This window comes from Pezoporus occidentalis, unplaced genomic scaffold (assembly GCF_034315485.1).
Source record: "Pezoporus occidentalis ecotype Australia unplaced genomic scaffold, CSIRO_AGI_Poc_V1 ctg239, whole genome shotgun sequence".
Taxonomy (NCBI): domain Eukaryota; kingdom Metazoa; phylum Chordata; class Aves; order Psittaciformes; family Psittacidae; genus Pezoporus; species Pezoporus occidentalis.
The window spans coordinates 1-15,959 of NW_026914275.1; the positions used below are offsets into that span (position 1 = coordinate 1).

At 40.5% G+C, this 15,959-nt stretch overlaps 1 protein-coding gene and 1 long non-coding RNA gene across 5 annotated transcripts; one reads left to right on the forward strand and one right to left on the reverse strand.

Moving 5' to 3' along the window:
* The first annotated feature begins 2,197 nt into the window (after positions 1-2,197).
* LOC134165364 (claudin-15-like) lies at positions 2,198-15,764 on the forward strand. 3 transcript variants are annotated; one of them, XM_062622045.1, is made up of 6 exons: positions 2,198-2,290; positions 3,516-3,791; positions 10,624-10,788; positions 10,927-11,008; positions 13,723-13,833; positions 15,204-15,764. In XM_062622045.1, the coding sequence occupies exons 2-6, from the start codon at positions 3,572-3,574 to the stop codon at positions 15,301-15,303; spliced, it is 678 nt and encodes a 225-aa protein (XP_062478029.1). In that variant the 5' UTR covers positions 2,198-2,290; positions 3,516-3,571; the 3' UTR covers positions 15,304-15,764. The 3 variants fall into 3 exon arrangements, with proteins under 3 accessions (XP_062478029.1, XP_062478028.1, XP_062478030.1); XM_062622044.1 differs by lacking the exon at positions 2,198-2,290 and adding an exon at positions 2,968-3,087; XM_062622046.1 differs by lacking the exons at positions 2,198-2,290; positions 3,516-3,791 and adding an exon at positions 6,015-6,614.
* LOC134165366 (uncharacterized) lies at positions 2,986-13,782 on the reverse strand. Of its 2 annotated transcripts, none has more exons than XR_009965499.1 (3): positions 13,649-13,782; positions 5,811-5,875; positions 2,986-3,132 (listed from the first exon to the last, which is right to left on the reverse strand). It is a non-coding gene; the product is annotated as an uncharacterized LOC134165366 (long non-coding RNA). The 2 variants fall into 2 exon arrangements; XR_009965500.1 differs by lacking the exon at positions 13,649-13,782 and adding an exon at positions 7,739-7,871.
* Positions 15,765-15,959: the final 195 nt, after the last annotated feature.

Here is a 15,959-nt window from a genome sequence, read left to right on the forward strand (position 1 = left end):
AGTGGGATAAAGGGAGGTAGAGGCAAGAAACCACTCAGCCAAACTGGGTATGTGATGGCCTGAGCATGCCAGCCCAGGGCTTCTGTGAGCAAAGCTGCTCTCAAATGGGCAGCACAGACAGCCCTGAGCCATGGCAGCAGCCAGACTACCTTCAGACACCACTGCTTGTTCACCAAGAAATAACAGTGCCTCTGAGTTGAGAGATCAGATATACCTGGTTAGACTCTGCCCTGGCGAATTCAGAGCTGCAGTTACTTGAATACACACTGGAGAACCAGATTATAACCTAATAAAGTTGCAGTTAAATTGCACTGCCTTTACATTAAAGGTCAATCCAATTCCTTCTAAAGTGGACCTCAGACTTCCTGATGGGCCCTGCACATCACAGAATCATACATAGAATCACAGGATGGTTTGGGTTGTAAAGGATTTTAAATCTCATCCAGTTCCAACCCCCTGCCACTGGAATAGCTTTAAAGTCCCTTCCAACCCAAACCGTTCTGTGATTCTAAGTGCAGGTCACTATAAGCCTGATCAGACTATTGATAAGTTTCAGCAACTCCAATTGCATGGTTACAAAGTTAAATTGTTTGGAAGTGTTTAACAAGTAGTGAAAGGGTTTGCCTTCTAAACTCAAGGGCAAGCTTTGACCTGAGAAAACCTCTATAAGCTTGTGGTGGGAAACTGCTCTAAGTGGTTTAGTACTATATTTAAATCTGCATTTTATCTCTTCCTGATTGCACTGGCGGCCATGGGTCAGCCTCAGAGTTTGCTTGACCTAAGAAGCGATAGGCAGGTTCAAAGGCGTATATTGCTGGTTTAAAAATGTATATACGTACATGTACATGAAAGCAGGGTTGTAATCAGTGCTCTGCCTCTTTTGCTCTACGTAATATAATGTAAAAGACCTGTTCCATTTTGCATTTTAGACTCTTTTTTCACTCATTTTTGCTTCCAGAGACCTTATCAGGAGCGATTTGTTTGTTTAAGTGACTTAAATATTTCTCTTTGTTAACCCTTCCTGTCCTGTGTTCAAACCACATACATACATTTTGGTTGTGCTGTTTTTAATGTTCAGGTGTCCTTTTTGCTTGCTCGGGGCTTGTTTTTATCACATTACAACCCTTAGTTTTATGTAACCCATGTGTGCAGCTTGTGAGTGATGATGCTCTGGGCCTTATGTATTTATTTCAGTTTGGTTTATGGTCATTCTCCTTTGGGCAGTTGAAAAGCATACATGCTGTTGGCTGGACCACCATCTCTAAGCTATGAACAGTGCAGGGTATGGGCTACTATAATCCAGTTGTGAAGGCAGGGTGTCTGTGTTACAGGTTGAAAGAGGAGGATGAAGGTGGTGTTGGTTGGAGTAACAAGCCGTTCGCTTCTGGAATCTTTTCTTTTGCAGATGGTTTCTGTTAGTGAACTCTCACCTTGATAAAGGGATGCATTTCAGATGCATTACTGTATCGCAATCACATGGGGATAGCAGTCTTGTGCATGACTGCTGCCCAGAATAAGCTTTCATCTGGAGTGTTCCACGGGGTTTGCATGGTAGTAACAGGGTCAGGAAGGGATGAGTGACAGTGACTCCTTGGGGCGGAGGAAGACAGAGGAGAAACAACAGCAGCAAAGCATTTGCGGCTCAGGACAAGGAGTCCGGGAGGTCTGCCCTGCCTCAGGGCACACCTGAAATCACAAACAGTTTTGTTTATTAATGTTATCCACTGGGCTGCTGTCTTTCTGCACTGGTTACTCACTACAGGGCTTAGGTGCTGCCAGGGAAATATAACAAACACAAAAGCATTTATTTACTTATCCTCTCCCCTCCCTCCCCACCTTTTTATCCACTGCATTTAAGGAGAGGCTCTAGGGCTCTCTGTTCCTGCCTTCTGTTGTCTATCTATATGTGACCCATCACCGGGCTCCCAATCCTCTCTGAGACACCAGACCCACTCCCTAGCCCCAGAGGATGCAAAGACCAGCGCTTCATGCTTTGCATTCCAAGTAATACATGTTTTCTTTGCATGCTTGTCTTCAGAAGATCTGGAAAACAAAAAGGTCCTTTCCAGCCTCAACCATTCTATGCTATGCTTCTGTATTTGTGAAACATAGTGTCTGAGCTTCACTTTGAAACCTATGATTTTTTTTAAGTACTGTATGTTAACAAGAAGTTTGCATTTACAACTTTGGTGTATGTCCCACCCACGGTGATGGTGCAGAGCATCTGGGTTTCTTTTCTTCTCCTTGCTGCCAGGGATGCATTGCTGTACAGGTGATATCAATGTAATAGGTAAGAAACATTTGTTAGGATTATTTGCCTGCTTCATTTAAATGCATCATTTATTACAGGTATTCTTTGACAGCTGAGTGTGTTTTGAAGAGGTTACGCAATCACTTGAGGGACAGATGCTCCCTTCTCAATGTGAGATTAAACTTTTGCAGTGGAATGTACACATTTGAAAAAGGGGTATAAACTTAATCCTTCTTTCTTTGCAAATTCCCAGACTTGCAGCCATCTAAAATGCATGAGGATGGGAGGAAGCTCCAATCCTTCTTTTTTTTTTTTAATGCAGGAAGCTTGCCTATTCCTTCACAGCATGGGCTGCATCCTAAAACAAAACCTGCCTCCAGTTGTTGCCTGGCTTATGTGGACCCAGGCCTCCTCCCATGAAAACAGTGCCTTGGGGAAAAGTGCAACAAAACTCTCAAGTAAAACAATCATTGTGAAAATGGGAATAGCTTTCTATATTTCTTTGGAGTCCAATGGGGTGTGAGAAGCTCAGTCGCACTGACAAAGCAAATTCTATGCCAATGGTTGCAGGTTCAGCTGAGTGCCCTTGGTGCTAATATACATGATTTTGTCGTAATCTTGTTTGAGTTGTCTGTTTCTGTAGCCAAAAGCCAAGTGTGAGCTCTTGTGCAATGGTCGGGCAGAGCTTTCGTCCTGAGTCCTTGATTTTAGAACGGGGGAAAAGGTTCTAAAGGGTACAAACCCCTCACTTGTTTGATCAAACTCGTCTTCACAAAGTGCTGACACCACTGTCTAGCAGGAAGGTAGATGAAATGCGTTAGAAACATACCATAAACGTGAGTATCCACATTTATTTTGTTTTCCATTTGTATTGCTGGGCACTGCAATGGGGAAATTAGTAACTTCTTAAAGCATGTTACAGTTATAATTTTGTAAGAGTTTTTAGTTGGCAAACAAGTAAAGAATGGATGAAACACTAAAATTCAAATTAGAGAATTCTTTCCTCAGCTGAGTTCTCTGGTTTTGCTCTGTCAGTATTTTACACAGTAAACATGTAGAGTAATAAAAGTGCTCCTAAAAAAATACTCAGATGTCATGGAATATTTAGGTATTCCAATTATTTAGGGAGATTTAGATTCTATTTCAACAATTCCATTATGTAATGAATCAGTTCTTAGGTAGCCATCTTTATGAGGTTTTCACAAAGGTCTGGCTTGTGTAAAGATAACTCCAACTCCCCTGTGTGTATTAATTCATCCAACAGGATTCTAAGCTCAGGATTTTGGGAAGGCTTCTTTGGAAATAACTCCTGTCAGAAGAATGACATCATCTTGTCTACAGATTTGTTCCTTGCTGCTGGCTTTAGCAGGATTCACCATTTTACTTGTTACTACCATGTCCAACAGATGGAAGGTTTCAGACATTGGAACAGTGCTAGTTACTACAGACTGGATTTCTGAAGGCCTTTGGATGGACTGCGCAGTGACTGCTGTTAGATCACTTCAGTGCAAGAAATTTCTCTACATGTTGAGTTCAGACAGTAAGTCTGCATGGCATATGTAGATAAAATCCAGGAATGATGTAATTCTATTTCTTCCTTCTGGCCAGCATGCTAGAGTGGTGGGGCAGCATATACTGCAGTGGTCACAGAGGGTCTGGTATGGACAGGATTTCTCCTGTAGTACCTGCAGACAGGTTAAAGGGCCCCAGTGAAATTTATAGGCTTCATGCTGTAATTCAGCTCAGTAACTGATGTGGCTTTACTGCCATCTCTGTTGTGTGCACATAGGTACACAATGAATCTAAGATGATTTTATTTATTCATTATGATAATTATTTATTTTTTATCTATTATTATTATTTTGGAACAACTAGCATGCTTTTACTTGGCCTAATGCTTAACTAAAAACAGATCATAGGTCAACGAACACTGGTGCTTTTTCGTGCCTTGGTGTGAGTCTGAACTTCTTATATGTTCCAGAACTTATTTGATACTTGGTGCTGAATCTGTTTTTGTTCTGGGATTTCTCAGAAGTGGCCAGTTTAAACTAAACCACGTCTGTGCCACTGATTCTTCGGGTTTTTCTGAGATAGGCTGTGCTAGCAGGGTAGTTTACAAGCAAATAGAAGGAGATTTGTCTTTACAGGGACTTAAAATTATCTCTTTAGGTTGTTCTAGATGTAAAAAATATCTTTCTGTGAACACTACTGTTATAGTAAAGGGCCAGGAAGGACTGACACTGAAGTCCTTTCCTCGGAAAACTGAGTGCTGGCACAGTCACAGTAAAAACCTTTAAAACCTGGTGTTTTCTTAAGCTTTGTGCTCAAAACAACTCTGTGTTTATTCTTTTACAACTTTCAGTGTCGTGCAGTCACTCTATGAGTTGTATCATGGAATCATTTCTTCAAGCTTTCCTTGCTTTATAGGTCCTTGATTACTGTCATTGCTGTTTGGACTCTGTCCAGCTGACTTAGTCTCTATGTGCAGAGCTCAAAACTTGTAAATTCCACCTCTCACAGGTTATGAACACTTGTTTTTCTTGACATAAACATGGACTCCACTGAAGTCAGAGCTGCCTATGGCAGATCTCTCAAATGTGAGAGTTTAACTCTCAAGATTCAGCTTATTTTTTAACCTTCTTAAAAGCCAAAAATATATTTGGGATAATAGAAACCAGGAAGGTTTTCTAAAACCACATAACTAGGCAGTGATTCCTGTGCAAGAACATGCCGGTTCTTCAAATATGTTAACTGTCGCAGCAGGAGCCCAGAACTGATGCTTCCAAGTCACCAGAGAAGATCAGTTCTTACCACACGCCATCTAGTTTCTTTAATAGTTTGCAGCTGTAGAGCTGCACAGGATCACACTGGCTGTGCTTGCACAGCTGTTCTTATTTGTATCAACAGCAATGATCCTCTCGGTTGTCAAGGCTGCATGAACCCACCAGCCTACAGCATCAGCTCAAGCTGACCAGTGCGTTGTGGAAGAAACCTCATGTTTCTGTTACGGGCATGCTGTGACTCAGCGGCTAATTCTTGTGGTAGCCTTTATGTAAATGCTGTGAATCTCTTACCATGTTGCATCATAGCAGGATTATTTTATGAAGAAACTGTGACTCCATTTCCTGGAGATAAGAGCAGGTTATCACTGCAAGAGATGGTTAACCCCGTTTGGATACACAAACCGGTGAAGGTATTAACATCAGTGGGTGATGTGAAGTGAGTCTATGGGTTTGTTTAGTCAAGAAGCAAGTAGACCAAACTTAACATGCTTCTACTCTGCCTAGAACAGATACATTTTGTTTTAATATCACAATATTCTGACAAACAGATGCAAGCAGCTGACATTTATGACTTCTCAGCTAGCTGGTTTCCTTCATCATTTTATTCCTTTCGAGATGGGTCTGTCACAGTGGCTCATCTGTTCCCTTCTATTTCCTTTCTGTGAAATATATGATATTATTATAATTGTATTCCAGTGTAAGTGGGACTATCTTTAAGATGGAATGTGTTCAACTGTAGATCAACAGACTGTAAAATATTAATGGAAATCACTCACCCACAGACGTATCGTTCCTGAAAGAAGCTGGCAGTAGAGTTGCAATGGATCACTCATGACTGTAACTTCAAAAAAGAGTTTCTTTTGTTAAATTTTATAGCAACAGAATAAAGTTCCTGTTCTCAAGCGTTTTTTATGCTTGAGTCATCAACAATATAACAGAGTAAATTTTTTTGATTTGAGAGCAATAATAAAATGAAAAGCCATTTCAATCTTGTGTAAACCCTAGTTGACTCCAGAGGAGAAACAGAAATAAGGTATTTGCCAGTATTATCCCTGTTACAAGACATTTTGTAGAAATACTGACTGGGCTTTCAGGCTAAGGCAAGAATAGGCTCATTTTGTCACTTCTCATTAGAAAAAAAGAATGAATCTTGTCTTTTTTTTGTTAAATGCTAATAACTTTATCATGGACTGCTCCCACTTCTTATTGTCATGCACTGTAAGCCTTATCTGGGGTTGAGCAAAGAGCAAAGGTAGCCTCATTTTGGAGTGAAACCCAGAGATTAAACAGCAAGGAGGCTTCTGAAGGCTTCACTTGATCGTAATCTAATTATAGGGATATTTAACTGTTACTACTCACAAGGATGACTTCTGCGTTGGAAATTGTTAGTTTTCTTCTGTGCTTGGGTGGGTTGGCAACTATTGGAGCTACTTTGCCGAATAATTACTGGAAAGTCTCCAGTTTACATGGCAGTGTGATCACAACGACCACGTTGTTTGAAAACCTGTGGAAGAGCTGTGCACAAGACAGCATTGGAGTATCCAACTGCAGAGACTTTGACTCTCTGCTTGCATTGCCTGGTATGTGACTTTGTGCATTCTTGTTCATACGGCTTGCAAATTTGCTGGTAAAAAAGTATTAAGGCTTTTGATTGTTAAACTGGGAGTACTGGAGAATAACTGGCCAAGAAGGACTTGGTGGGTTGAAGTAATAAGAACCTCTTACACGTTGGAATGTGTCAGGCACATTGAGAATGGCTATAAAATAAGGCAAATGAAATCACTTGATCAAACATTTAAAATACGGTCTAATGTCTGTTCTAGCATCTTGTGGGAAGAACTACCAGGAGGCATCTTTTAACACGTCTTCTATGACAGTTCCGTGTTTATTTGGAATTATTGTATAGGGCTGCTTTTGCAGTACTTGATAGCTAATGTACTGTAGCTGGAGTTTTTGCATTTAAAAATTAGAGCTAAGAAGTGGTAGTGGGGTTTTGTGTGTTGAGACTGAAAATCATAGATAATGCAAGAAATACAATATGTTATAAATATAGTATAAGTTATGCAATGAGTGTATGTTATAAATTAATATACTTCAGGACTTGTTAACTAATGTCTTCTTGGATGTGTTTCTAAGTATCAGGATGTTTAGATCTGCTCTCCTGTATCAGTCTTCAGCAGAATTGTGGATGGTCCTCAAATGCTCAGCTAAAGCACTACTCCATGAATAGTAAGCATGTTTATAGGCAGGAAAGCTGGTTTTCACTAATCTTGAAAAACTAGGCGTGTAGATACTTATCCCAGAATAAAAACGCCTTTCTGCGTAGTTGAATTTACACTGGGAGGTAGCTAAACTAAATAGGTAGGAGGTTACTCATAATCTGAAGAGAGTGTAGTATAGGATTAGCAGGCAGAAGGTCTTAAATGAACTTTCCCTCTCAGTCTGAAATATAACTATGTTGCTGACCACCCCTGACACTACCACAGCAGTTCTCTGAAACTGTCTGTGTCCAATATTTAGGGAATAATCTGTTCTTTTCATCTTTCAGTGCTATCTAATAATTGGTTTTTAAATACCTGTGTGAATGAAGAGGAACATAACTCTATTTAAACTTCTTAGACTCAGAAACAGCAGGATCATGTCCTTACGTGAGCATTCATTTGGGTCATGTGTAAACCACTTCAAGGGCTGGTTCATAATTTACTGCTACTGATTCTAGGCAGCATCTTGTCTTTGATGTATTTACATGGGGTGTTGTCTCTGAGAGTGTCACAGAGCTCCTATCTGCAGATGTGGGCAATGGGGCCACACTGGGTCAGCATCTTGGAGTTGCTGAGGAAAAATGGAGGTGGGCAGTAGGATCAGCAAAGAGTACCGTAAGTGTGCTAAAGCAAAGGCAAACAACAGCAAGGCTCCTGGAGAACTGCAGCTAACAACATGGAGCCAGCAGAACGTGGCCAGACAGAAAGTAAATGAATTGGCCAGGGTCTGAAAGTGAATTTGTGAAGATTAAATCTGATCTGTTGAACAGGAGATCAGTTACACTGTTGAGAAGATGGCAGTGTATTTGAGGGGTACAGGCAGGGGGAGGGGGAATGGAAAAGCAGCTTGCAGAACTATTAAGAAAAAAAAGGTTTTAGAAAGGAAACCTGAAAAAGAAGCAATTTAGAAGACACTGAATTGTAGAAAAAGTCAAAAGAATATCTGGGCAAAGCAGGAAAGAGGAAGAAAGTGCGGTTGGTAGCAATGAGGCAGAGACCTCCGAGAAATGTCTGTAGAACTTGCAGGTAGGGGTCAAGGCAGGTAAAAATTATCATGGTCAGTTTAGGTGTGTTTCAAATTGCTGTTTAGAAACTTAGCTGGAATTGCTGCAGCAGAAGATGCCAGGGATTGTCAGGAGGATAAAAAAGAAGAAGAAACAAGGGTGTCTTTGTTAACTCTCATCAGAAGGACCATAAAGATTTTCCATGAAGGTTTGTTTCCTTATTGGCAGCTGTGATACATGGTATGGATTTTGTTGTGTGCATGGAAAATACCAGACTTGGTTCTTTTTAACAGATTTAAAGCTTTTGCATTCAGCCAGCCATTAGCCCGAATCACAGATGTTTGAAGTGAGGGCCTTTTTAAAAGCAGTATTGCATGAGACTGAAACCATGAATGGTTTAGTTACAACTACATCAAGCATTTCATATAAAGCAATTAGTTAGCTGCCAAGTGCTTTTGAAACTCTCTTCCCTCCCCAGCCCCTCAAGGTTCTATAGGTATTTCTTCCTATGGATCATTTCTTAAAAATAGTACTGATTGATAAACAGATTTTGTGTTGTTTCCAGTAAGCACATTTTTAAGATAAAGACAACAGAAAATTGAGCTGTCTGGCTTGTGAAGTAAGCTCCTAAGCCAAGGCTGTCGAGGTTATCGTACTGGGGTACTAAGAGGATATGGTATGAGATCTGTTACAATAATACACCTTTTGGCTATTGGATATGGTATGAAATCTGTTCTGTTAAAATAATACAGCTATTGGCTTGTAAGCAGTTAGCTTGAGGGTGAGCTTTTGTGTCCTGAAAAGATACAGGGAATCCCATCTAATACTGCACCATATCTAATGTATCTCATTCCATCTGACTCCGAAAGACCTGAAAGGTGAAGTTGCTGGATTCCTGCTGCCATGGTGTAAGATCCCAGACTAGAAAGCAATGCCAGAGTTGAGTGCTTGTCCTAAGAGTATCTTCTGCTGGCAGGAATCTTGAACTGTTCATGGTACCTTGAGGGGTCTTTTCACTTCCATTACTGTGTGTTTTTTTCCCCCCAAAAGTTAGAATTAGGGCTTAACAAGACATTAATTCCTTGAATGATGCTATCCTTTGCTTCTGTATATTTGTCTCATGACTGCTTATTCCTGTCTTTGATAACTAATGCTTGCAGGACCAATACTCTAATGCCACATAAAGCTATACGCCCACTAAGTAAGTCTGAGCATGAATCCGTCATTTCACCTCCTCTTTCTGGGTCTGACTTTTGTTCTCTGGAGGGTTATGGGCTCACTCCATTACAGAGCTAGAGAGCAGGTTATCACGGAGGACATGGAGGTGATCAGGGAGCAAGAGCTTGAATACTAGCATCAGTGATGTGACTGACCCTTTTGATGCTTGGTTAGAACCATAGCATCATTTGGATTTGAAAAGATCCTGTAAGATCACAGAATCCCATGAGGTTAGCAGGCAAGACCTGCCAGATTGCAGGACACTTGGCATGTTTATCTCATTAGAAAGGTGCCAAAGTGCCATTTGATCGGGAACCTGCCAAATTCAGGGTGACATTTTAAAGGAGCTCAGAGTCCCTGTCTGATCTTCCTTCTTAGGCTGGATAATAATCTGCTCAGGTTTTGTGCCATTGATACCTAAGTGTGAAGACTGGGAGCTTACGTGATGCAGAATCATGAGCCTACCAACTTCCCAAATGTGCCCACGTAACCTCTCTGCAGGAGTATGTCTTACAGAGGAGTACTGCAGCTCTTGGCTCTGCTTGTCTCCTGACCATTACCTAGACTCAGAGTTTAAAGTGCACTGCTAACTCAAGCACTTTCTTTTGCATCTGCCACTGGAAGTAGCAAAGCTGGCACGTTTTTCCAATTCCTCTCTACTGCCAGAGCCCTGCACACCTTGGCTAGGACCTGGAGTTCAGCGGTGTCCTGTGTGCTCAGCAGTACAGGTGTAAGGAAGTCACCAGGACTTCTGAGCAGGAAACTTACTTCTGCTCCTGTAAATGACCATATATACTGCTACACATTTTCACAAGACCTACAAGATGTAAGCTATGAAGGGCTTGCTATAATGATATAAAGAAACTTTACTAAAGGCCCAAGAAGATTTACTGAGTTTATGAAGTCTAAGTGTAGTTCAACTCTGAAACCTTAAAGGCTAAACACTCCTAGAGTTTGAATGCTTCTTTGAACCAAATAACAAAGATAAGATTCCCTCATTATTGCTTCTGTTAATTTTGCCAGTCCCCTAATTTCTATTTTTTCCAGCACAAGATTCATTTAATTTCTGTATGGATCCTGATCTGTTTCCTCTTTTTCTTCCTTAGCTTATATTCAGGCATGCCGTGCCTTGATGATTGCCTCCATCCTTTTGGGATTCATAGCTGCAGTACTCTCGCTGCTTGGTTTGAAGTGCACAAAGATTGGGTTGAGCGATGAAGATGGAAAAACAAAGTTTGCTGTCACAGGAGGATTTCTCTTTATTTTAGGAGGTAATAACGAGGCGGAAATGAGAATGATTTCACGTTTTGTATTGCTTTCCCAGTCAAATTAAATGAAACTTTCTTGGTTTAAAGCCGTCAGAGCCATTAAAGGAGTCATTCACCTGTGTGCTTTTTAAACTTTGGTAGGTCTCTGTTCCATGGTGGCTGTTTCCTGGTATGCTGCGATGATTACTGCTCAGTTTTTTGACCCACTGTATGCTGGAACCAAGTAAGCCTTTAGATCTCTCATACCAAACTGCATGATGTGTTACAGATGGCTGCACTAACCTCAACTGCTCCAGTTTCAGAACCTGGATGGATCCCGTTACCCAGTCATGCAGGAGGAAAGATTTGTCTTTGGGGAATCTTTTCACCTCAGAGATGTTGGTGGGGACGGAGGAGAGTTCTCTTCTAGAAAGTTTAATGAATGTGTGGGGAATATCAACCCCACATCTGAGGGGCTTCTGTGCCATTAAGCTCACACTCAGTGCTATGGAGGAGAAAAGTTAAACTCTTCATTTTCTGCAGCATTTAGACCAAAAGAGGTACAGAATTCTAGCTATAGCTAGAATAGAATGCCTCAGATGTACAAGCAACTAAAAAGGCATAGAGAAACCAGCTTGAACTGCATAACAGTGACCTGCAGACAGCTGAGAAACATCCCTGTAATGTGCTGCTTGCCTTGAAGAAATGAAAAATTCACCCTATATTAACAGCTCAACATTTGTTTGCCTCATGAATTAAAATGAGGCAAAATCTGTGAGACTTTTAGCTTGTACAGTTGCACACAAAGAAGTTTCAAGGTATAAAAGCCCTGATTCTTCTCTGATTTAAAAGCTGTTAGAAAACATACAATATAAAAGCTGTCCTGAAAACCAAATGCCTGCTTATGGCACCTTATCTAGGGGCCGTATTTAGCAATGAGGAACAAGGGTAGAGGTGACCTGGCCTCTCCTTCAAAGAGTGGGGAAAAAGGGAAAGGGAAACAATATATTGTGTATGGAACATGAGAAAGCAGGTTTTGGGAAAAGGGGACATTTATCATTTGCCAGGACCTCTACCAAGTATATAATTTTTCAATCAATAAACTATCAATCTTTAGTTGCTAGGATCATATTTGAAGTGTTTTGTAAGCTTCCTACGGAGAACCAGTTCAGGGAAGTCAGAGGTGAAGCGCTTTGTTATGAATCAAAGTACTTTAAGCAATTGCTTTGGATGTTTGTTGGTTTTCCTTGTGTTTTCAAACAAGCACTTACAAAGAAATTGCACTTGTGAATACTTTTTGTTGCTTTATATCCCCTTGAGGGAATTATATGAAGGGTAATAAATACATTAGAGGACTGAAACAACTGTTGATAAGGAATTTCAGTTAGTGGGATAGTTAGTGAGTTTTATAGTTATCTGCTACAGCTTTGGGGCTTCAACATCAATGCATGTTAATCAGTTACCAGGTGGTTTGCATTCAGTAGCTAAAGAAATCTCTTCTTTTCTAGTATCTAAACTTCATGTTTAATGCTATCAATTCACTAAGAGGTTCCTAGTGAATTAACTGTGATAACTGGTAAAGCCAGGCATGCTCTTGAGGAAGTTTGTGCTCCTTGGACTCTGTGAGACAGGTTTAGAATCAGTTGCAGGTCAGTATTGATCTTCACCTTTAAGAGACCAGCAAATCTGTTTTTCCAGATTGCATCTTTTTGTCCTGACTTCAGCAAATCAGTAAAGTTTACCTCTACTGACTCTTCAGGGAATTTCTCATACAGCTGTGAGGGCAACCCAAGTTCTCCAGATCCCTCCAATGTACTCTGCTTTGGTATGAATGACATCTACAGTATTCCTCTCTGTAGGCGGCATGCACTGGTCAACACTCTCTGACTGTTCCTTATTATTCCTCCAGCAACTTGCACTCTTGCATTTTGAGATAATTATTATCTCCTTGCTCCATGTTCGGAGAGTGCCTAAAACAGCGGACACCTTGTGGTTCCAACATGGGATGAGAACACAGAGAACAACGAACCCATGTAAACCTTCCTGTTAGCAATTAATTCTGAGTCAGAAACTTGGACGCTTCTAAATAATGACCTTCTGTTTACAAGTGGAAAAACTCAACACATACCTGGCTTCAGAATACCTTCTACACAGTCTATGACACTTATTTTGCCCTTGTATCAGGTGTCTCACAGGTACAGCCATATTGTGGATATAGTCTTTGTCTGAATATAGAAACTTGTTTTCCTCTTTATGTGAAACTCCTGCCAGATTTGGCCAGGCTCGATTGTGCATAGTCTTTGGGTCAAATTCATCATCAGTGAATTTCTTGGACTGGACCAGGGAGTTTCCTCAAAGGTGCAGTTTTGTACAGTAAAATGGGGAACTATTCCTTTTCAGCTTGGGACTATCCATAAACATATTTCAGCCATATAACCACAGAGAGTGCTAAATATTCTTTAGGATACTAGCAACATACAAATAGCTACTTGTAGGTGATCTAGTTTCGTGTCAATAGAAAACTGATTTCTATGCTTAGCCTTTTCTTATGACACAGACAGTAAGGTCTAAATCATTGACTTTCACAAAATTACTTAAGCAGCACAGCCAATACAAGGGCAAAGTAAGTGTTGTGGACTGCCCAGAAGGTATATTATCATTATTTATTATCAACAATTAATTAAATATGTGCAAGTATTCATTGCTACTTATCTTTGTGTTGCCTAGTACGTCCTGTCGCTAACTTGGCAGAACACTTCTAATACACGTAAGAGTTTGACGGAACACTGACACAAAGCCAGATCCGTCCTCTGATATCTATTGCAGTAACCTTTCAGTTAGCTGCTTTCTATGAGACTAGAACTTGTTTGCATGATTTGCATACTTTATGGCTCAGTCTAAAATAATGGCTTTGTGATCCTATTACATGTTGTTTCCATAAAATCTCTCATGTTTCAGGTATGAACTAGGAGATGCTCTGTACTTAGGCTGGGCTGGATCTGTTCTTTGTATGCTTGGTGGGATCTTACTGACCTGTTCATGCAAAGAGAAGAAAAAACAGGATTACAGGTAATCTGGGATTTGGCAGTTGAAATAGCAGTTGCCAGTTATATACCATTGTCTACTGTATACTACTCTCTCTCTCTCTCTCACTCTGGCTTTCTGTAGCCAGAGAAAGCACAAACAGGAAATTGTACCTATTGTGGTGTTACAGCATGTCACAGACTGGTGATGGAAGGGGGTGCTGTACCAAATACTTGTACCTTCCAGACAGTGTACTTGTGGATGCTTTGCCATCACTGGCCACCTATAACTAGTATTTGGTAAATCTGGGTATTGCTAATGGTTCCAAGATCTACATGATGATGTGCAGTGAAAGAGAGAACTATCTATTGCCAAAAGAAAATGCTATCAAAGAATACAGCATATTAGATCAAGTTTCTGTGTAATACTCACTAGAATTAAAACATTCAAAACCCATTTACCTTCCAGAAAGTGTAATGGCATTTCCTTCCCAAGGGAGATCCAACTTATCATTAGATGCATATGATGTTTTTCTTGTTCCTTATGGAAATGTCTAACAAGACATCAAACAGACAAGTTGAGTACTTCTGGCCTCCAGACCTTGCCTGGATTTATTTTTTTCTCCAGTCTTTAACTATTCACACATAATAATTCACAAAGTCACTTTTTGAAGGACAGGGAGTGAAATTGTCGGAAACAGCAGAGGTCCATGTCTATTCAGAAGAACCCAAATGGCTTGGAGGCTGTACTGGCTAAGCTGGGAAGGATGGTAACATGGAAGGAAGAGAAGCATGCTCCTTGCTACTTAGGAAAAATCTTAGGAAAGTTATGTCAAAACAGATGATAAGTGAGAGTGCTCCTCTGATACTCCATTGCCTAATCTGAAGCCAATTAAGTTTTACAGTAATATTTCGTCAGCCACATTGGACTTTAGATCTCTCTCACCATACAAAGTACCAAATATCCTGAAGTAAAACCGATGAGTGGAATAACAGAAGTTCAACATGACAAATGACAGGTGAAGGGGTTGGCTGAAGAGACTTCTTTTTTCCTTTCTCATCATCTTGATTCCTGTATTAAAAACTGCAGTTTGCACAAAGACATTAAGGTCTAGGTTCTCTTCTGCTTTAGGGACTTGACTAAAATGCCTTGAGTAAGAGCACACGCAAGTTAGGAATCCAGGGTGTGTTTCTCGTTACAAGAGAGATGGCTGTGCTGTCTGTCAAGCAGCTCATCTGTTTTCCCTTAGGTGCAAGACTGATGAGAACAATAGGCCTCTAATTTCTTACCCTTCCTGAAGTATGTGCTGTTGGTGGGTTGGATACACACCTAAATTAGTAACTTCCCAAGTATTTGAAGCTGTGGATGTGTGCGTGATAGCTATTGTTTTGTATCTCTTTCTTCTTAATTCACAGTTTCAACAAATACCCATACTCAGCAGGCCACGCAGCTCCTCACCAGGATGCGTACACCAAAAACTCTGAGACAGTCATAAGCAACAAGGAGTACGTCTAAGCTTACCTTTTACGTCACTTGTAACGTTAGTAGGTTATGACCTCAAAGAAGTGAACTACTTCCAGGGTTCCTGGTTCCAAGTTGCAATCTTTCATCTTAATTTGGAGCAGTACAAAGGAGGAGGTATGGTTTTCAGTGTAAATACGAATGGTTTTCCAGGTGGTTTTCATTGTAAACAGGATTCTACCGAAGATGCTGAGATGTGAAAGGCTGTGGCATGAAGGTTTTCTGCATGCTTAGGAGCCTGATAAAGGTTAACCTCAGCGTTCAGTGTATCCTGACAATCGAGAGCAACTGTTTCTATTTTGGCCCACTCAAAAATGCGAAACTGATATGCTGTAGCTAACTGCAAGTTAATACACCTCACAGTTAGAAATTGATCGGGTTTGCACTAATGTTTAGCTTCCTACTTCTGTTCAGCAGCTTTAGCTTTTGACAGGAAATAAACTTTATTCCACAGATGACTGACTGAAACAGATTTTTTTTTTTTTTTATGAGTGGTACACTATATAAGGATATAATCTATAAACCTGGGCTAGAAGTCTCATCTGAAATTCATACTGACCATATGATGGTCAAGATTTAAAACAGGTACAAAAAAATCCCTAATAACCACTCACCTCCAGGTCTGCAGATGTGCAACAAAGTTCTTGTTG

Coding starts and splice junctions, on each gene's coding strand:
- LOC134165364 (XM_062622045.1), top strand. CDS start 3,572: ATGACATCATCTTGTCTACAGATTTGTTCCTTGCTGCTGGCTTTAGCA. Junction 3,792..10,623: donor CTACATGTTGAGTTCAGACA/GTAAGTCTGCAT, acceptor TTTCTTCCTTAG/CTTATATTCAGGCATGCCGT. Junction 11,009..13,722: donor CCACTGTATGCTGGAACCAA/GTAAGCCTTTAG, acceptor CTCATGTTTCAG/GTATGAACTAGGAGATGCTC.